Source organism: Urocitellus parryii, chromosome 5 (assembly GCF_045843805.1).
Source record: "Urocitellus parryii isolate mUroPar1 chromosome 5, mUroPar1.hap1, whole genome shotgun sequence".
Lineage (NCBI taxonomy): Eukaryota > Metazoa > Chordata > Mammalia > Rodentia > Sciuridae > Urocitellus > Urocitellus parryii.
Window position 1 is genome coordinate 50,210,503 of NC_135535.1, and position 22,757 is coordinate 50,233,259.

A 22,757-nucleotide genomic window follows, 5' to 3' on the forward strand; every position below is an offset into this window, starting at 1 on the left:
ATTTTATATTAAACTTGCTGTTTGCTTATCTGCAATAATGTATTCAGGGCACACATAGGAAAACGCAGTAGAGTGTGGTGTGGCTGAGGGCAAAAACTCTAGAACAGACTTCCAGAGCTTTAATGCTGGCTCCACCATGTGGGACTTTAAGCAAGCTTCCCAACTCTTATTCAGTTCAGGTTTTTCATCTGTAAAGTAGGGGTTATAATACCTGTCTTATGGGAATAAGATGGGATTATCGGAGATGATACATGAAAAGTTGCTCAGCATAGTGCCTGGAATATAGTAAGAACTCAGTGGAAGCAGGCTGCCTTTTTTGCAAAATAAGAGAATGTGTGTCTGAATGAGCTTTGCAAAATGAAAGAGCATGCCAATAAATGTAACCTCCGATTATTAAATTCCTGAGATATTTACATAATACATGAAAATAAGTGTACCGCTATAAAGCACAGTAGATTAGGAGTGTACATTCAGAAAAGACGACTCTCTCCTCTGCCCTAAGTTATTTGGTGAAGACTTTTTGTACTCATTATCCATGGCATGCAATTTTGTGTATCATCTTATATCATTTTGTCTCTAAGTTATTTCATTGTATATGAAGATTCAGCCCCTAGTAGTAGTTCAAAGTCCAGGTAAAGTTTACAACAGATATTTAACCAGCCTGCAACAATTGGAACAGTGCTAGGCACACAACAGGTAGTCAATAATACCTTTCTTATTGATTTATTAATTGGGCTTGACAGTCCTTATGAATGCTGAGGAATGTTCAAAGCAGTCAATTAAGAACTGGGTCAAAAGGTGGGTGTGGAATTCTGACGCTCATTCACTGTGCCCTAACTTTATTTTAAACACAGATAATATTGTGTTTAGAGTACAGTAGGGTGGCTGTGGTTGTAGATTAGCCAGACCCAACAATAACTGCTTCTTACTAAAAAGTTATCTTTTATACACCAAAGTGAATGAGGACGGTGAAAGATCCACTAGGGACGTCTCTGTGACACTTTTTTATCCAAGAGAAAATGCAGCTGCTGTGTGGATATGGACACTCTGACTGCTACCCCTGCTCCCCTGTGCATTCATTTACTGATTTATTCCCACATCAATCAGTATGTACCAGGCACTAGTCTAGTTGCTAAAATATATCTAGTGAGTAAGGCAGGCCAAGTAGATCCCTCTTCTTGTAGAATTTAAATTCTTGTAGAAAGAGACCAACATTAAAAACTATATTATATAAATAACGCCATTTCAGACAGTAGTAAGTGCTTTGAAAAAATATAAAATAATAATGGGATACCATCTGAGAGGCCGCTAGTTCATCCAGGGAGGTCAGCAGTCACTTCTCTGAGAATGTGGCATCTGAGCTGAGACCTGAATGATGAGAAGGAGCCTGATGCAAAAATAACTGGGGGAAGAAGAGCAAGGAAAAGGCCTGGAGGCAGGTAGGAAGCCTGGCTTGTGCTAATAACAAGACTTGAGACCAGTGAGGCTGAGAATATGAATGGAGAAGGTGGTGATGCAGATGAAGCCGTAGAGAGAAGAAGGGCCTGCGTTGGATGGTGGGTATAATGATAAGCCCTCTGAACAAGAGTGACAGGATCCAACCTAGATACTTAAAAGCTCCACCTGGCTGTGTTGTGGATACTGAAAAGCAGGTGTGCAGGACACGAATCAGGGAACCAAGTCTGGAGGTGATGCCGAGCTCTAGGTGAAGGAGGTGGTGGCTTGACCCAGGATAGTGGAGAGGGAGAGGAAACCCAAACAGCAATGGAGTGGAAGGAAAGGGTGGGATGATTTAGGACTGCACAGTTGGCTTTGAAAGTGTTCTGCAGATTTCTGACCAGCCCTCTGAGACTTAAGTGTTCAGTGAGTGAAATTTGTTGAGTGACTCACATCTATTTCCTTTGAAAAGTCCATGGTTGTATAAGTGGAGAGAACAGTAGGAGAATCAGTGTGACAACTTCCAATTCATTTGTTTTAATCCACATCAGCACCACACTGAGCTCCTTGCGTGCTTAACCCTCACAGCAGTCCTGGAGAGCAGACTTTCTCATGACCTCCAGTTGGAGATGAGGAAACTGAGGCTGAGCGCCTGAGTAGCTAGCCAAGGTCATACAGAGAAGAAGGGCAAAAAGCATCCAAAACCCAGATCGTCCTCATTGCACAATGACTGTCCATGCTAGGGCTTGTGTTCCATGTACTGTCTCACTCCAGAAAGTACAAGAAGCATCAAGGAAGCTGGTTTCATGGACAGTATAACTTAAGTTCTTATCTACACAAATATATACATTCAGCCCCTCTATATGAATAACTACTGTTAAATAATTCACGTGTAAGACACCTAACACTAGAATCCTGAAAAACTGAAAGAAATAAAACCTCATCATTATTTTAACTTTTTCAGATCGTTCAGTGACAAACTTCCTGTCAAAAGCAAACGTAATTACTCATATATCAGAATGCTGGGTAGAAAATCACATCAAAACTAGGATAGAAGCATGATAAGCACTCTTTAATAAATAACAGGGGCACCAAGACTTTGAAATAAACCTCATATTTTATGAAATAGATAGAATATGTGGAGTATTTCAAGAATTAACTATTTCTAATGGAAAAGCACTTTTTCCAAAAAAAAATTATAAAATATATTGAGACTTTTATCATCTCCTTTTCAGTCAGGATACAGATAAGATTCTGATACTGACCAATGATTAGAGTGGTTTATTGTTGAGGAAAATCAAGTCCAAGTGATGGATCATGGCGTAATTAAAATGTCAGAGCAGTAAATTGTGATGTGTGACTAGTAACCCACACGAATCATGAGACAATGTGATTTATTGTTCCTTTTTTCTTTTTCTCCAAACAAGTGCTACTAAATGGCCAATATTTGCAAATCTTTAATTACTAATCATGTACCATAGATCTTTTTGGAGCTGACTTTTAAGTTTAAAAAAAAATGTTTTTAATCTCTACTGCAAAGCATAGGGAGAGATTAGAAATTGATTCAATGGCCATCCTAAAAGGAGAAAAAAAAGGGTCGGGCCCAGACATGCATTATTCTTGGGAAGATGAAAAGTTTCCATTGCTGATGTTAATCATCTCTTTCGCTGACCACAGAAAAGGCAAAAGCCAAGTGAATTTTTTTTTCTTTGCAATCAGCTTTCATTTTGTTACACTTTTTCTTTTTTATTTGTGCAATTCAGTTACTTTTTCCTCTTTTTTTTTTTTGGTTCTTTGTTTGTTTGTTTGTTTTTCTTATTTCTCATCATCACTTCATATGGGCAGTGAAAATTCAGAGGAGCGACAGGCAACTTCCCTGGGATTCCTGGGCCAGCAACCACTGCAGCCTTCACACCAACCACCACTATAATACGCACCACCCTGACCATTGCAGAGTGCCAGCCCTGACATTCCCGAAAGCGCCTCCTCCAAACAGCCCTCGTAATGTTCCAGGCTTTCTCCTATTGGTCTTTCATTTAAATTATATTCTTCTCCCTCCTTCCACCTCTAATTCATTCCATCTTCTGCTTTGTGGGTGTTGCGTGCTTTTTTTTTTTTTTTTTGTAGTAACGATGTGTTATTTGCAATATCTCCTTAGTCTTTTCCATCAGAATGCATTTGTCATTAAGAAAGGAAGTTAGTGTTCAGAATTCTTGATACATGATTCAGGAAATAACAGTTCAGAATATTATATGGAGTATGGTGTTCTCAGTTCTTTGTGTGTGTGAAATCACTTATGCAATCCGTGTCAGAAAATATCTATGAAAATTAGATCATGTATCAGATGCCTTGGGTTGTTGTTTGTGGAGAACATGGTTTAAATGTCTGTTTTTTCGTTGTTTGAAGCAAACCTCCTAGAGTCTCTGTTTTCCTGTGTGCTTCTGAGGCTCCTGCTACTCCTCAGCACTTCTAAGCTCTTGTAACTCTTGAGATTCCAAAGTGCTATCTCCTGGCTCCTGAAGCCTTGTCTCTGACTGGTTGGGTAGCTACTAGCCGCTGCTGTTCCATCATGTGTGTCTTTCTGAATTAAAGCTGGCTGGCAGGGGTGGCAGCTCAAAGGCCATCTGCGAGTGCTCTGTGCCAAGTCTTCACTCTCTTACAGCAGCTGTGGTGTCTTCATCCTTCTCTCCTACCTCTATGAGTGCGTACAGCCTGAGTTCCCTGAACATGGGGACTTTACCTCGAAGCCTCTACTCTACTAGCCCACGAGGAACCATGATGAGGAGGAGACTGAAAAAGAAAGACTTCAAAAGCTCACGTAAGTGAAATGTTAGCTAACGTTAGTCATTTGGCCTGTGGAAAACAATCAGGCCCTGGAGTTTTCAATTCGTTGAGACCTGTGGGAAGAGCATTTGAATGCCTAAGTGATCAAGGAGATGTAAGAAGCCAGAACTCTGGGCCAAGGATAAGGACATGGTGCCCATACTCTGCATGATAACTATTGGCTGGGTATAATTTCGGACAGCCACTGGTTCATACTGTCTTTCCTATAAATTTTTATTGGACATTTTTTTCTTCCTCTTTTGATGTCATGAAGTAGTCAAAGGTGTGACTTTAGTCAAAGGTGTGACTTTTAAGACTCCTTCTTATATTCTGGATAGCTTTGGATGAAACCTTTATTCTTAGTTTCTTATTCCCTCTAAAGCTATGTTGTAAAACTCTGCCCCCCTTTGGATAAAGGTAATAATCTCATACATTTTAATGCTATTTCATATAACAAATTAAATTTAACAAGTTATTTAACAAATAATATACCAAGTTAAATTTCATACTAAATTATATTTCATGACCTGACTTAGCCCCCACCAAAATCAGTGATAAGTTTGAACATGCTTTTTCATATTATATCTCATTCCCCAAGTTCCCCTTACTTACTAACTTACCCCAATGAGACTCACCTCTCTCACATGAATTTCTTACTACCCTTTGCAGCATTAAGAAGGTAAGAAGGATGCTCTTACTTACAGCAAACATCCTAAAGTCTAGGAATTTCAACTATCATTCTTGGAAACTCTAGCTTCTGGGATAGCCAAATAAAATATAGACTGAGCAAGACTAGAAAGGTGTAGTTAGCTACTCGGTTTAAGATAGCTGGCTATCTGTATAAAGGGGGAAAAAGGGATGATAGAATGTTTTAACAGGGGAGAAACACAAATCACTCCTTAATTTTTCTTTTCTGTAGAGGAAGATCATATTCTATCACCATAATCTCAAAACTTTGAGGGAAAGAGAACACTAACATCTCCAACCAGATCTAATCATAGTTTAGAGAGGTGCATTTCTTGCCCCTTTATCTTTTTGGTGGTTGTTTGATTGTGATTCCTATAAATAAACCTAAAGAAGATGGGGTCTCTTCCTGTGCTGACCATAGAAATAAAAATAAGGAACAGCCTCAAGTTATTTAAATGAAACCAACCCTGGTCCTTCCAGGCTAGTACTGACCAGAATGCTCTGGTAAGAAGGACTGGTTTGCTAGAGATTCATCATCTCCAGAGGACTTCTCACCAGTCCCATCAGTGCCCCAACATTGAGGGTCACCAGCCATCCCCCACACTGGAAAGTGGTTTCTTCATGTTAAAGGAATCCAAATGCTTCCTTACAAAGAAAACCATAGAAAAAGAGGGTCACTATCATGATGGATGCATGGTTTTGACTTGCCTGTCCTTTCAAGTATAAGGAGATTTGTCATCTTCAATATGTGAAAATGACAATGAATTTGAAATTAGTAAAATGGAAGATTGAGTTTAGTCAAATAAATAGCAAGAAGCATCCAAGAGTTTCATTCATTTCTTAGCTAAGACTAGAGTAAATTATTTACTTTTAGAAGAAACTAGTTGAAGGCAATAAAGTAAAGTGATCATGAGCCTGGACTCTAGAAGTAGGAAGTCTCAGCCCAGCATCATACAGTCTAGCAAGGGAACCCTGAGCACGTTTGCTTAGCTCTTTATGCCTCAGTGAAAATTAGAGATAAATGTAGTGGTTACTTCTCTGGATGATTTTGGAAGAAAAAAAATATATATGTGTGTGTGTGTGTGTGTGTGTGTGTGCGCGCTAAACAATATCTGGTGAATAGTAAGCACTATTTAATTGTTAGTTATGCTGCATAGTTGTATTAGTGTTATATACCTGAAATTGAATTGCCCAATGTGAAAATCTGTTGCCATTGCTTTCAAATTTAGGCATTTTCTACAGTGGTACACTTCGACATAATGCATAGATCTTGAGTCTTTCATTTAATGCCTTCAGATTTGAAGCAGATATTTGTACATAAATTTATATAAATATATAATGGCTTCATGTACAGTACTAACAGCCCTCAGTAGGGAAGAGCAATTAAATGATTTCATTAATGTTTGTACTTCTGTTTCAAAGGCTAACCATTTGTTTGTGTTAGGCAAGATTTGCTGTGTTGATTAAGGCCATTAGTAATACAAATGAATGATAATGTGTTTGGCTAGCTCAGGTTGATATTGACACATCTTGCATTTTTTAGTAGGAAACAAAGTCGAGGGCACACTGTCACTGAGACCCATAACCAACTCGTAAATCAGCATGTTGTTCTCCAACATAGTAGGAATATAAACAGAAACCTGGTTCAGAAAATTTCTAGTTCATGTTTTCTGTAGACATTAGCCACAAGAGCACCACTGATCACATGTACATAACAGGAGGTTTATAAATATATCTCAGGAGACCATACATTTTATATTTTAATCAGACGACAAAGCCCCAAATACTACAAATTTTTATTCCTACTTCCAAAAGACTTGAGAAAATTATGATAGTATTCCAAATTCCAGAAAAACATTTTTGAGAATTTCTTTTTTCTTTTTTTTTTCTTTAATATTTATTTTTTATTTTTGGCGGACACAACATCTTTGTTTGTATGTGGTGTTGAGGATCGAACCCGGGCCGCACGCATGCCAGGCGAGTGTGCTACCGCTTGAACCACATCCCCAGCCTCTTTTTTCTTTTTTAATTGTCTAAGCTTGGTATGGTCACATTAGATGTAAAGATCTTCCCAAGTAACTGAGGATAAAATTTTTATTGCCACTTTCACTGTACCTTGGTTTATTTCCCCCACATTATTTATGTCTTTATTCTGTGCCACTGTTCGCTGCCACTTTTTGGTACTTATGTTTCTATAGCAACCAGGGCATTTGTATGGATGGTGAATCATGGCAAAAGTCACAAATACAAGAAAAAGTCTCTCCGCTTTATTGATGATGAGTTGAGGCCAGAGCTTGCAAAACAGAAAAAAAAATAATAATTCTCACATGTGTTTCCAGTACCAAGTAAGGACATGACTAGGAAAGAATGAAATATTCTCACATAAATATTAAAACTTTCTGTACCATTGACCAAAGGGGAAAACACAGAAAGTCTGTAACAACATGTGACAAGGATTAAAACAGCAAGGTGCCATGTTTGTTTCACATAGAGACTGGTGTGCACACTGCACTCTAGGCTTTGAGGAGAGTCACAAAGCCCTGGGAAGGTCTCAGAGCATGTCATAGAGGAAACTCTCATCCCTCTTCTGGAATCTTCCTGGCCTTTCTCCCACTACCTGTGTACCCTCAGAGGCCAAGCCTCCTCCAAAAGTCTTTTCCACATGTCATGGCTGCATGAGGAGCAGTGGATCCGGCTCAATCCTTCCTGTCCCTATATTCTCAGCTAGGACAGAGACTCCACCTGTTCCCAGGCTTCCGGAATTGCAGCAGACAAAAGTTAGAACATATTCCCAGAATGTTCTTTGCTTCTTTGCTTATCAGCACTTATTGCTAGAGAGGGTAATCTTGAAAAAGTCTGAAAAGAAGAAAATGAGAAAACCTAGCAACTTTCATGGTCTCTTTCACCAACCCTTGAAAAAACAATGGATGACAAGAGCAGCTAATGGTAAGCTTTTCTAAGTGACCATGCAGGGAGCTGTGAGCCACCTCTCCTGCTCTTCTGAACTGGATCATATGATTCACAGTGTGCTGGGTCCACAGCAGGTCGCCACGTCTGTGGAACCCTAGTGAGACAGAAGTCTCAAATAACATGATCAAATTGCATAGATATGTTCTATTAATAAACCCTTTCAGGCCCCATGTTCTCTATACTTTTAAAATTCTTCTCATATCTGATAATAAACCATACAGCCTCATAAATTAAATAAGCCTTTCTAGAATTTTAAAAAAATCTTTGGCTGTCTTTTGTTCCCCCTGACCTTCCTTACTCTGGGAAGGAGTAAAACAGAGCAAAACAGAGCTGTGAACAGAACCATCCCTGTAAGAAGGAGAACAGGACAGAGCAGACTGAGTCCTGAACACAACGTGGATGAACACTAGTGAGCTGATTTCAAATGTAGGGTGTCAGCAACTTAATCATTTCCATCTTCACCTTAGTAGAAGCCCTGAGCCAGAGCCAATAGCTTGTAGACTTTGCAGATCAAATACCTTGCAGGAGGATCTGCTACTGCAGCAAAAAATTTATCACACAAATCTTAAACTACAGGGTTATAATTCACAAATCACCTTTATTTTCTTTCGTGGCTGACCGCATTAATGAAGCAAGCTAATCAAGCTCATCTTTTTTCTCCTCCAAGTAATATTGGTTATTTTTTTTCTTTTGGCCACTCATTTTTAAATCTATAATTTATCTTTTTCATATCTGGTAATAGTTTCTCAGACTTTAATCTGTGTAAGTAATCAATATACTTTCAAATGAAATTTTACCATTTCAAAGAACAGATTCCAATACATCAGAGGATTTTTTTAGAGTTAATTGTAAAATCCTAATTACTTAATATAATCCTATATTTATGATATAAATTGTAACCTTATATAATTACATAATCAATGTAGAGTGCATGAATTTCTGTTAAATTCTAAATTAAGTTGCCTAATAATTTCTATCACCTCAGCTTGTCTCCAGATAGAGCTTATAGATTTAATGATACCCTCGTTGAATTCATGCTTCTTTGTCAAAAACCTCTAGAGAATGAAATTCCCTCAATTCTCTTCTCTGTTCCAAAAATACAGCCAGTGTCCTCTGTCTTCAGTAGACCTAACCTAATCCTGGCTGTTACTAGGTAAGTCATCTGGCTCTTTCTCAAAGGAGATGGGAGATAACTGACTAAAACCCAGCTTTTAACTCCAGTAGTCCCCAAAATATTTCAAACTGAAATGTTGAATGGAAGAATGTACTAATATGAACCCATGGAAAGATTCACAAGCAGGGGGAGGGGGATAACATTGATTTTGAAATCCAAGAGGCTTACTAGAAGATAAATGAAAGTAACCCTCCAGGAAGGTGACACCTGCCCTTATCATTCTGGGTGTATAGCCAGAAGGAAATGTAGCTCTCTAAACCCTCACTGACAGGAAGTGGTGTCTTCTCATGGTTTTCGGTCACTGATAGCAAAAGGCAAGGACTGGAGAGCAATTGAAGCACACTTGACATAAATGAAGCCACACCAGAAAATGTACTTGAATCAATACATAATAGTCCCTGAGTGGAACATTGGGATCATGAACCCCATGGTCTGTGCAAAGCCTGGGGTGGAGGCTCTCTTCCCCACCTACCAACTGCAGCCTTTTTTACCATGATAATCCACAGACAGAATGATGAGGTACCTAGTAAAAAAAAAAAAAAATCCAGGGGTTTTGCCCCTCTTAGTCATATTCTACCTTCCCTCCCTTATCCTGTCATTCATGATCAGGAGCCTTTAGGTCCTCAGGAGTAGCTTCTAGTTCTTTATGTTAACTCAGCACACCTATGTGAAGTGTCAATACCAAAGAGGAAAATGTAGATGATATCACAAAACTTGACTCATTCCTCATTTATTCAGCATTTACTGAACATTTCAGCACCAAGATATCAAGATAAAAAGATCTATTCCCAACCGCCCAACATCTCAGGGTCAAGTGGAGAGACAGGCAAACAAACAAAAACCTGATAATTACCAAAAAATAGCACTATGTACTAGAAATGTGTAAATGTAGAAAAGTAAGTAAGTACCGAAGTCTCCCTGGATTAAGCCAGGAAAAGGGACATTAAAAGCTGAGGGGAGTTGCTAAAGAGGCAGAGGGCAAAGCATATACTAAGACACAAAGGAGTGTCAAGAGGCTTAGAGCACATGCCCCATGGAGGGATCGTGGAAGAACACAAGACCTGATGGCAGGAGAAAATGAACTTACGAAGAGTCTTGCGTGAACTGCTAGAATTTAAAAGTTTGTTTTCTAGGAAATGGGAGCTGTTAAAATAGTCTAAACTGGGGGATTACCTTTGCTTATTGGAAAGGCCTCTTGGGCAACAAATTAAAAGCCTACAGCATAAGACAATGGACAGGGACACTGATAGGAGATCTACACAGTAACCTGTGCTATGATGAAGTCCTACTCTAGGGGAGCAGACCAGTCAGGGCCTCACTGTGAAGGAAAGATTCATCTCCAATTTAGCAGGAGAGGACCTATAAATATGTACATTACAATATTGGAAATAGAAAGTAATGAAAGCCTGAATTAAGGTATTGAAAGTTAAAAGGGGAAAGAGGGCTTATACATGTTATATTCTAGGGGTCATCTTAAGAGAACTTAGCAATTGATTGATGTGAGACGATGGGCAGTTGTGAGTCAAAGGCTGCTTTGAGATTTCAGCCTGGATGGACATGGTGGTGTTTTCATAGAAACAGGAGAGGAAATGAGAAAGAGAAGACAATTTATTCAATTTTGAAAATATGAGAAGCTAATGAAACATCTTTGCAAATGTATTAGCTAACAAGAAATTTATCACTGAAACTTGAAACTGGAGAGATTTGAATCATCTTTGCAAATGTATTAGCTATCAAGAAAAGAAATTTATCACTGAAACTTGAAACTAGAGGGTTTTGAACAGGTGCATGCAGAGGTCCTGTCATAGGCAGGTTGGAAGTGGTGGAAAGAATGAGAGAACATAGGACAGAACTATGGGTGAGTCCAAGCTTCTTGTACAGAAGGAGGCAGAGTAACCAGCAGAGGCTGAAGATGCAGGAGACTGAGAACAAAGCTTCATCAAAACTAAAGAGCGATTTCAGAAGCGATGGTCATGAAGCCAGTCACTCTGGAGTAGTTAGAGCAGATGAGGCCATTGTTTTGGATGGTCATGGAATCATTGGAGAAAGTGTTTTTGACAAAAGGTGAAAGAAGCCAAATTCTAAGCAGCTTCAGAATCAAAATCAGTACAGATCAATAGATTGGATAGAGCTAGGGGGGTGATTGGGAAAGTTTAGAAAAGCAGCAAGAGAGATTTTTATGACTCAGAAGCATAAAAGGCAACTTTTTAGGATGCTTTCATTTGAAGAGAGAAAACTCTGATGCTAGAAATGTTGTCTGAAAAACCAGTAGGGCAGGAGACATGTGAGAGGGGATTGAGACCAGGAGTCAGAAAGAGGAGAAAGTGAGAGTGTAGAAACTGGGAAGTATGGCTCAGGAGGGATGTGTGATAAACAAGGGGGATTCAGATATGGAGATCTTGGAGATCTATCCAGGTTGATGAAATGGAGAGCCGGGCTGGGTCCGTAGAGCAGCATTAGGGTGGAATTGCTAATAAGCAACACTGAGAGCAAAGGACCCAAAGCCAGCATGTTCAAAGGTCATCACCATGACAAGGACAAGGAAAAGTCAGGGACAAGAGCAAGTTGACTAAGAAAAAAGACCCTAAGTCAGAAAGTAGATGAGAGGGAATTTTGAAAAAGTAGAAAACTATGAACTTGCAGATGAGACAAAGCAGAAATAAGTACAGACTATGTAATTTTGTTTATTTTTACTTCTTTGCAGGACTGGGGATTGAACCCAAGGGCACTTTGAATCCCCAGTCTTTTGAATTTTTTATTTTGAGACAGGGTTTCATTAAATTGCTTCGTCTGGGCTCCAACCTGCAATCCTTCAGCCTCAGCCTCCCAAGCCTCTGGGTTTACAAGTATATATCATTGCACCTGAGGACTATGGGATTTTAAACAGGAGCCGGGAGTATTATAAAACTTTCTCTTTCTTTGTCCAGACAAGGGGGAGTGAAGGAAAATGGGTTGTGGTTATAGTGGGTTTTGAGGTATCTGGTGTCATCAGGCTTTAATTACAGTACAGGGGCTATAGAAACCTTTTTTGGAGAAAATAACATTTCAACATAGAACTATGCAGGCAGAGAATGTGCTCTGAGAGCACAGGTGGCCAGCTCCAGTGGGCATGGTCCAGGGGAGCCAACCAGGAGAGGTTCAGGTCTTTTATGATCAAATCTGGGCTTGGGAATAAGAAAGAGCTGTCTAGCTGAAGGCTCAGATGAGTGTTAGAGAAATGAATTAAACAGGAGACAACAGGTAGGCTTGAGAACCAGAGGAAAACACTGAGGAAGTAAAATGTGGGAATAGGAGGAGTACATAGTTTAAATGAGACTTCATTACTCCAGCGCAGTGCTGGAATAAGGTTGAGGATCAGCACAGCTTCAGTGGCCAGATTTAGATTAATTATGTCTTCAAAGTTGAAGATCAGGTTGTTTGTAAAAAGTCATTAAAGCTCCAGCACAGATATCTAAAGTAGGAAAACATTAGACCAGTCCGCCGAGTTCCCCTTTCTCTAGATAGGACCCAGACACACACAGAGTTGGAATAGCCTTCCCCAAGGGCCCCCAGATGGTGCTCAATGATAGAGCCAGGACCACAACCCATATGCCCATATCCCAAGGCCATCCTATTCCTGCAGCCCCCATTTTAGTTCCCGGTTTGTGGGTATAAAAGAGGGAACTCCACTGGTGTTATAACTAAAATATGACAAATTGGGGAAGAATCACTTATCTTGTTTGGCTCTGGCCAACCTTCTTGCTAAAAAGCCAAAATTTAAACTCTCACCATTGCCAATGAGCTTTTGTTCAGGGACATGACCTATTTGGGAAATGCTGGTATTCCTGGTACTTGCCTAAACCTAAAATCATTCTTTTTCATGTTTTTTTCCTCCAGTGTCTTTAGCCTCTAGCACAGTGGGATTGGCTGGACAGGTTGTTCACACAGAAACCACAGAAGTTGTGTTGACAGCAGATCCTGTCACAGGATTTGGAATCCAACTGCAGGGCAGTGTGTTTGCCACAGAGACTCTCTCTTCCCCACCTCTGATTTCCTATATTGAAGCTGACAGCCCAGCAGAGAGGTGAGATGTGTTTCTTTCACAGCATCTTTTTCTGCTGTGCATTTCTGGTGCTGGCTATCTTTCAATGGCTAATAAATTATGGAACAGTGCTCAATGCAGGTAATGCAAGATGCAATGAACTCTGTGGTGATAATAAAACTTTATGTTCTTGATCATATTTAAGAAGAATGATAAACTTGGATGCCTTAATCTAGCAGATTCTTGTCCATCAGGAGACCAGAGGCTATATTAATTAAAAAGGAGAAAAATCCATGAAAAAAAAAACTGAAATTCAAACCTCAGTAATTTCTCTACCATGCAGGAATGTATCAGTTCTGATCAGATTATAACAATACTATGAGCATGGAATATTAATTACTTCCCTGGGTTACTTCAAGATTCCCTTGCCCACAATTGTAGCAAAGAAATGCAAAAGTGAAAGATATTGCAATTGACCTGATATGATTCCCACGGCATTGAATAAACAAGACCAAACAGTCATGCTATTTTGCAAGGATCAAACGAGGTAGATCTGGTAAGTTCAACTTGATGATTATGTATTCTACCTACAACCTCTAACATGTGGCTTTAAATTAGATGCGGGGTGCTACAGATTGGAGACAGAGTGATGGCCATTAATGGAATTCCAACTGAAGACAGCACCTTCGAGGAAGCCAATCAGCTCCTCCGAGACTCTTCCATCACTAGCAAGGTCACCCTGGAAATCGAGTTTGATGTCGCAGGTACAGTCCAAATCTCAAGTCAGTGGCAGCATTGGGAGCTGGCCGCATCTGAATTATATTGTTTATGTGGCAAGAAGGGGAATTATTTTTTTATATACTGACCATTTGAATTGCACATTGTTTTTGTATTATTCATTAAAATGTCACCACCAGAACAACCGAAAATAAATGTGACATATTGAATAAGTAATAGCTACTATGGAGGTGATTTCAAAAAGTCCTGTTGCCTTTATCCTAACCTTCCCCTCTATGCTAGAGAAACCAAATTCTTTAATCCCAGAAATGAGAAAAGCCTATCGGATCCTTCCCACTGCAAAGAACACAGGGAAGTTATAGAGGGAGCAATAAAAATTCATTAATTTATACAAGCTAGTAGGTAAATATTTGGCCTTTAGTGTTAAAGAGAAATTGCACCAGACACTCATTTAAAATAACAGACAAAGACTTTATTCAAGACTACTTCAATTGGGTCAAGATTATTGCAGTAAGAGAGAGATTGGACTCTACCCTACGCAGCTAGGACAGGTAGGGATTTCTATTAGCTAATGGACAAGGTGAGAGTGAGAGTGTTATTGATGGGACATTTCTAGAAGGATCCTTATTAGATGGGAGCAGGGTAATGTCTATACACTGGCTCAGGAATTTTCTTACTAAAACTGAGCTCCCAAGTCAAGGAAAAGTCTTAGTCAAGAAGAGGGCTCAGAGGAGTCTAACTAGAATTTGGTCATGGTTGGGAGTCCTAGTTAGTAACTAGCAGGTGTGTGGCTGATAGAGAGTGATTCTACTTACCATTTAAGAAAGTTAAATATTCACAGTGAAATTCCACTAACATTCACCTGTCAGTAACATTCACCTTTGGGAAGCAGGAATCAGATAATTCCAACAAATATTTGCTGAATATTTATTCTATACTCCCACACACAATGTAGATATAACAATAGACAGCAAAGGGGAAAAAATACACCTGTCTTCATCAAGCATATATTAGCACAGAGGGTTAATTTAGAAAGCAATGCATATAAGCATAGATAATAGTATGTTCTCAGCAGAAAATAAAGCAGGATAGAGGGCTAGGGAATGACTGGGGGAGCTATCTTGAAGGATGATTCTCTGAGGAAGTGACATTTGAATGGAGATTGGAAGTAGAGAAAGTGTCAGCCATCAAAGACTCAAGAAAACGACATTCCAGAGAGGGAGCAGCCAGTATAAAGAACTTGAGCTTGAATAATAAGCTTGGGTGGGGAAGCAGCCAAAAGGGCTTCTTCTGCTGGGGCATATAAAGGGGTAGAGGTGAGAACTGGTTTGGATTTGGAGTTGGGGTTGGAGAGGCTAGAAGGGGCCGCATTATACAATGCCCTGATAAAGAACTAATATTTAAGTCTAATGAAGCCAAGGAGCATTTTATGCAGGAGAGTAGGGTAAGCTGATGAATGTTTAAGAAAGAGCCTTCTGAAATGTAAGGAGGAAAAATTGGACAGGTAAAGAATCATGGTGACTTGACAAGGGGATAGCGCTAAGAAGTGGTGACAATGAAATTCAGACCATGACATGAGGCAGGGCTTAGAGATTAGATATGGAAGATGAAGGAAAGGAAACTATTTTTTTTTTCAGGGAAAAAAAAAAGAGTTCTAACCTCAGGCATGAGTTGAAAACTCCATTTTCCAATACCGGAGACAATTGCCAATGCCAAGACAAGCACGACTCTTAATTCAAAAGGCAGCTACTGAGCACCCTTACTAAATGGTAGGCACTATGCTATGTTCAGATCATTGGAAAAGAAAATAGGAGAGATCAATATCCCCAAGAAGTTCATATTCAACTGAACAGGAGTAAGCACTGCTGAAAGACAAGAGGCTTGCTGAATTTGTATGGCCACTGGAGGACAGAGGGAAGGGCCCAGGAAGACAACACCTCCAAGAGGCTGGGATTGGGGTCCGGGCTCATGAGCAGGACCAAGGAGTGGCCAACATATATATCAGTGATGGTTATAGTCATGGGGGAAAAGATGAGCATTAGGGAGAGCGGGGTTAAGAAGGTAATTAAGCAAGTAGACAGAGTTCTACCTGATGAATACTGAGATTATAAGTGATAACATGGTAGGTAGCAAAGGAGATTTAAAAAGATGACAAATGAGAAGTGGGAGGAGAACAAAAAAAAAAGATGTCATTTTGGAATAGCAAAATTTCAAGGCAAAAGTCATAGTCAATAATATAGTATCACTGCAGGGAATTCAAAGCAGGAAGGGTCCTTTGTTTTGGCAATTCGAATTTAAAAAAAAAAATACTTCCAGGGTAGGTTTAGGGGTGTGAGGGCAGAAGTCAGATCACAGTGAGTTGAGTAAGGGAATGGTGAGAGTACAGACACACTGTGTCTATCGTCTGCCTTGGGTTTGGGTTTGGAAAGTGAGGTTAGCAGGAAAAATGCATAAACAGGTGAAAAAGACTGGGGTCCCCTATAGGTTCCTTTTTATAAAACTTTTACTGTATTTAGTTATGTGCTCATCGCCCTGTTGTATGCGCCCTATCCTTTATTCAATAGTTCTCAAGCAGGTTTAATTTGTCCCAGGGGACATTTGGCAAGGTCACAAAGTTTAGTCATAGAGAAAAGAGGTAGGACAACAGATAGAGGGAGATTCGTAGTTCAGAGGTGGCTTATTTCATTTTGTTGAGATTGGAAATATTTGAGCATGGGGCTGGGACCTAAAACGAATGAGGAAGAGAAAAGATAATTGGCAGAATCAGGTCCCCAAAGGAATGTGAAGGAGATGTTATCAAGAACATAAGTAGACAGCTACCCTAAGGCAGAAGATGGAAGACCTCTTCTCATGAATTTGAAGAAAAGGATATGAGACTGTAAATACATTTTAAGCTATGTCTCAGTAGTTCATGTAAGCAAATGTGAAAGGGTCTGTAGCTTGGGGAGTTGAAAGAAATGATGTTGGTTTGTATGTGCAAAGAATGAGTGAGAAAACCAACCTGAGGCACATAAAGGAATTTCCAGGTTAGGTGGGGGACCAAGCAGAGTGTGGAAGCTCTGTGTGTACAGCAGAGTCAATCTGCCTGGTGAATATGGATTTTTTTTGTCCTATTTCATTTTGGTTTGAGGAAATCTTAGATGCTAAGGAATAAGAACAGAGATAAAGAGCATTGGATTATATCAGAGACTGGGATTTCTAGAGAAGGTTAAATAAAAGAACCCAAATCAAGGAGGTGCAAACCACTGCTGAGAGAGAAGATGAATAATTCTGAAAATAGCACACTAATTACCATGATGATATTTACCAAGTGCTCACTGTGTAGCCTGTCACTTTCCTAAGTACTATGTGTGCATTAGATCATCTCACCCACATGACAGCAATGGCAGAGGTCTCTAGTGTTACATCCTCAGAAAATCAAAGCCCACAGCAGTAATGGTGGGGCTGGCATTTTAACCCTGGCTGGCATTTTAACCCCAGCTGGCTGGCTTCAAAGCCACACTCCACCACTACACTAAAACTGCCTGTGTTTGAAAGAATCTGAGTTGGAGACAGAAAGAATCAATAAAGGATCGGCCTGATAGACTGAGAGGAAAGGGAGGACTTAAGGAACTGGGGTCTCCAGGAAGAAAAATGGGTACATTGAGAGAAAACAGGTTAGAGAGCTACAGCTGGGAGGTTGAGGCCAGTGATGTATTAGAGTTTTGAATTTCAGGGAAGGTTAAGCAAGGCTTAAGGTTCTGATGCTCTAAAGTGGAGTGGAGGCAAAGATCATTCCACCCAGTAGACCTGGGAATGGAGAATGCAGTATGAGGGAAAGACCATCCACACAGTGAAATTTTTCAGAAGAATTTTGGGACTGAAATTAGGAAGGAAGTTGGAACCACCTGTAGTTGATATGTGGTGACTGTGTCCTCTGTCTGGACAGTTCTTCCCTGATGTGTCTGGGTGGCTTGTTTACTTTATTCAGGTTCAAAGGCTACTCACTCAGAAAAGCTTGCCTTGACCCTCTTTCCCTCTCCTCCTGCCCAGATTGAGGGTTCTTACCCTGATGCTTTGAAATGGGTTATAGATTTTATTTATAGTCTCTCTTCTCCAGTAGAAAAACCAAGCAATGTCAGGATTTTGTGTGTTTGTTCATGAATGTACCCTCGGCACCCAAACACATGCACAGAATACAGCAGGCTCTTGGTCAGTACTTGGTGAATGAATGAATAAATGGATGAAGAGCAGTTGGGGGCTGGATCAAGGACTTTAGTTTACATCAAGAACTGAGATCAAACCCACTTTCTCTTGGAGAGTTGAAAAGAATGATGTTGGTTTGCACGTGCAAAGAATGAGTGAGAAAACCAACCTGAAGCACATAAAGGAATTTCCAAGTTAGTTGGGGTGGGGGGAATCTAACTCTCTGGGTTTCCTGGTCTTAGAGCTGCTTCTTTTGTAGTCTGTTCTATTTGTTTTTATAGAGAAGTTCTCTCTCTCTCTCTCTCTCTCTCTCTCTCTCTCTCTATATATATATATATATATATATATATATATATATATATATATATATATACACACACACACACACACACACACACACACCTTTGTTTTATTTATATGTAGTGCTAAGGATCAAACCCAGTGCCTCACACATGCTACACAAATACTCTACCACTGAACTACAACCCCAGCCCCTTCTCTGACTTTTTATTGTACATTTTGGCCCCATCTTTGCTAAAGTATCCAGCCAGTTCTAATTTCTAACTCCCAGGAAAGCAAATCTAATAGGCCAGCTTAGGTTGAGTATCCTTCCCTTCCAGTCAGCTGTGACCCAGCAGGAACCAGGTAGAAGGACCAGGGAGAAAGACTCTGTCATAATCAGATGGCAGTGAAGTTAGGGTTTCAAACAGGAAGGTTGCCCACCTCTCCCAGATGTACTTACTACAATGAAAGAACATTAGTGGTAAAAAGAGTCTTATACTCCCATACCTTTGTTTATTTATAAGCGGGGAACTGAGGCTTAGCTGGGCTATTCTAGGTCATGCAGCAAAGTGAATCGTACACCCTAAAGCAACTGACTTGCAGCCCACATTGCCCATATCGTATCACACTGGCTGTTTCATTAGAAAAATAAAATATGAACAGATTCCTGAATGTCTGCCCTACTGAAAGCCTGTGTTACAGGGAGTTGTGAATCCTGCACACAGTAGGACAATCAGCAGCACCTACTCACTGCATTTCAGTACTGGAATGACCAACACAATTTGACCTTCTTCATAAACAGTATCTAAGTATTACCTTTTGCTATCAATGCATTTTTATTTTATATGGATCCTTGAAATTTGTTCATTGCTTAATGCATACTTAATGTGTATTTTAATATTTGCTGATTTAATGCTTTAATATCTTAAGTTTAAGGTCCTAAAAAATAAGAGCTGCATCTATTAAACCTTCTTTATTCAGTACCCATATTTGATAAGGGCCAAGAACAAGAAACTTAAGGTCATCTTCCCAGCCTTTGTTTGTTCCAGAAAGCAACCCATTTCAGATGGAGATTATCTACAATAGAACAAGAAAAAAAATGTATTCCCATCGTCATTCCCTCCTCCCTACTCATGTCAGACATCTCTAATGATATGGCTGTTCTCCTGCAGACACAACATCCAAATTTGAAGGCTGAGGGAGATCAAATTTTTATTGTGTTCTCTAGTTTTACCCTCTGTGGTGAACCTTCCTATTTAGTCATTACTCATCTACTGAAATCTAAAATTGTTTTTTCTTTTTTAAATCCTTTTTAATCAGTCAATAACTTGGGACAGTTGATAGGGAACCCCTGGATGTCAGTGGTTTCAGGATGGCCCTGTCCTGGATTCACTCTTAATTGTCTGGATGTGAGCTATCCATTTCTAAACTTGTTCCTCAGAAATAATTTATACCCTGATATTACTTCTCCCACATTGGGTCTCAGGGACTACCTCAATTTTATAAACATTTTAAATTACATAAAGGTGGTTTAAAGCTTAACTCTGAATATACTTTTGCCCAAATCTTTCTCTGTAAGTAGATAGTAGTACACAAACAACATCATGGTAACATTAATACAATTTTTTTAAGTCAAAAGTGCTCATAGCACCATCACTCTAAGTAATAAAAGTTTAAACTCTTTACATTCTTTTACCAAAAATCCTTTACTCTATGTATAATTTTTGTAAAGTTGTAGCATGAGCACAATTTACATTTTGCCTCATTTGATTCTTTTAAATACCAAACTACCATCAAATATGTCATGTCTACTTGAAATTTCTCCTCTAACTTTGAAGTTATTTTGTTGGGGGAAAATATAGCTTTGTTCTGGAAAGAAGTCTTGGTGCAAATCCTATCAAATGATGTTTATCACCGTTGCTGGAGTCCCGTGCTTTCCTCTGAGGGGGGACAGTTAAACATTTGCACTCCTCACAAGGGCGCCCAGTGGATGAATTATGATATGGTGCTTATCTCACTGTGCCAACAATAAATGCTTCAGGCAGAAAATCAGACCAATGGGAAAGAAGCAAACCTTTTTACCCAAATGTGTTTTTAATTATAGTATTAACGAAGATAAAGCAAAACCAGGGAAGTGCAAAATAATCACTTGGGAGTCTAGCAAAATAAACATCATCTGTTCTCAGAATTATATTTATTTACTCTAAACCTGTTGTTTTTCCAAATATTGAAACCTTTTCCCCCTTAGTTTTTTTTTGCTTATAAAACCTCAAATTAAATATACTTTTGCTTTAACAGCCAAATAATTATATAAGGAAAAATTACAAATATAAAACAAATCATGTTGGCATTTAAGGATTAAAATGAAGCCACAGCTTGATCAAATAGATTCATTGGTTGATATTTATTTATCATTATGAATACTTCACATTTTATGTAGTCAAAGTGATCCATTACTGTTTTCCAGGAAGTGATAATATCCCTTCCAATACCATTAACAATATTAATCTTGGTCAAGGTTCCCTGCTTTAAAAATTTATAAAAGCAAAAGGTTGCTATAGTAACTATTCTAGATCAGTGTTCTCTGGCCCTGTTGATTCTAAAACCCTCACTTGTATTTGTATAAGGACAGTGTCGCAGGTAAGATATTATATCCATACAGAGATCCATAAACACAAGCATACAGTATGCTCCCCTCTCCTTTCACAGAAAGGCTCTTCTTAAAACAGTCTCTCTCTCTCTCTCTCTCTCTCTCTCTCTCTCTCTCTCTCTCTCTCTCTCTCACACACACACACACACACACACACACACACAAATGGGTTCCACAAGTTGTGAGGCTTCTTATGCCACATGCAGTTATGGACCACATGTGTGCTCTGTCCATGCAGCCAAATCATTTATTCATGCTGTGCCTGTGAACACTCGGGTGGTAGATTTCTGCTGGTTCCCATCCAATTTCTTCTACTACATCAGTGTGTTCTTCCAGGGTCTTTCAGTTTCAACATCAGAAACGCACTCTAGCTAGTTTTTGACAGAAAGGAGGCATTTGCTAGAAGTATAGCTTGTATTTCACAGGCAGGAGGGGCTTTAAGCAGATGCCAAGGACTACGGAGGTCAAACACAGGCCCTGCCTCCAAGACCAGAGGCTTGATGCACTCTCCTCATGCACACTTGTCTCTTTCTTCTGTCTATCTGCAGATTGACTATTGGTGCTTATGGGCAAAATGTGGTCACTTTCAAAGGCTCCATCTGCCTGCCACTGTGATGCTAACTCCAAATTCTTTAATAGTCACTTTTGGGGAAAGAAGGGGCCAATTAGCCTTATGTTGTTGAAGTGAGGAATAATCCAGACTCAGGAAAGAAATGTCTTTAGGAAAAGAAGGATTTGGACAAATATTTGGGAAGTACTTGCAGTACCAGTAGTCAGGCAGAAAAAAAACATCTATGTGTTTTTGTTTTTGGTTTTTTACCTTCTTCATTTCTCTTTTTCTATCCCAGTATGTCAAAATTAGTTGATCTTTTTTTGAAATCTATTGAAAGAAATGAATAATTTTATCTATTTCAAGTCCTGTTGGAAAAATGAGAAAGATAAACTCTCAATGAATAAGTAAACCAATATATGTGGGTTCACTTCCTGGCATCAGAGTGTTAATTGGGGGCAGCAGAGAAGCCACCACTGGCCTGGTCTTAGAAAGAGTTGAGACTGAGCAAGTGGGAAAGGTAGCCAATTCCCTCCCATCCCTTAGAGGTGAGTTGAAGAATGGAGGGAGGAGGCCAGAGAGAGAAGACTTGTCTGCACCACTGAAAAAGGTAGGAGTAGGGGGAGATCCTTTCTTACAGGTGGCCTTCTAGAAGTCTGAAGGCTGAGGGAGCCCAAATTTTTATTGTGTTCTCTAGTTTAACACTCTCTGGTGAACCTTCCTAATTGCAAGATCAGATTCTGGTCTCGTAAAACGTTGACTGCCTAAACTTCTCGTGGGAAACGGCAAAAGGCCAAGAAGAACAATTGAAGTCAGGACAAGGAAGGGAGCACGACTTCCAAAAAGTCCAATCCTGGCTTTCACCTCTGCTGTGCAGAGACTCAAAATGTGTTCAACATACAATTAACAAATCGGACGGGGAGCCTGAGGGCCTACGCGTTCTGTCCGCATCACGGATGCTGTACTCAGTTCTTTTTTCTGGGTGAGGAGACAGCTTAGAGCAGAGCTGATGAAGCTGTAAGAGGGGGCTTAGTTTGGCCATCCACAATCCCCGCTCCTGCTCACATTTCCTTTGTTCTTGATGCCTCTTCCTGCACTTTTCCAAAGTCGTCAAGAAGGGATTTTTAGTCTTTAGCAACTTAATATGAGTACATGTTCTCCTTTACAGGTTATTTCCATGTATCACTAATTAAAGCTTTCCCAGACTGTTGAAATAATTTCAAGAGTATACTTTAAAATA

At 39.6% G+C, this 22,757-nt stretch overlaps 1 protein-coding gene across 7 annotated transcripts in view; it reads left to right on the forward strand.

The window, feature by feature from the left end:
* The window catches only part of Grip1 (glutamate receptor interacting protein 1), a 373,677-nt gene that overhangs the window by 289,291 nt on the left and 61,629 nt on the right, over positions 1 to 22,757 (forward strand). For 3 of the 7 annotated variants that reach the window (XM_077798384.1, XM_026386618.2, XM_026386619.2), the window contains 4 exons: positions 3,283 to 3,438; positions 4,100 to 4,255; positions 12,968 to 13,154; positions 13,731 to 13,876. In XM_077798384.1, coding sequence (XP_077654510.1) covers positions 3,283 to 3,438; positions 4,100 to 4,255; positions 12,968 to 13,154; positions 13,731 to 13,876 — 645 coding nt within the window. The remainder of the gene's footprint in view (positions 1 to 3,282; positions 3,439 to 4,099; positions 4,256 to 12,967; positions 13,155 to 13,730; positions 13,877 to 22,757) is intronic. The other 4 variants (XM_077798385.1, XM_077798387.1, XM_077798386.1 and 1 more) reach the window with 2 other exon arrangements.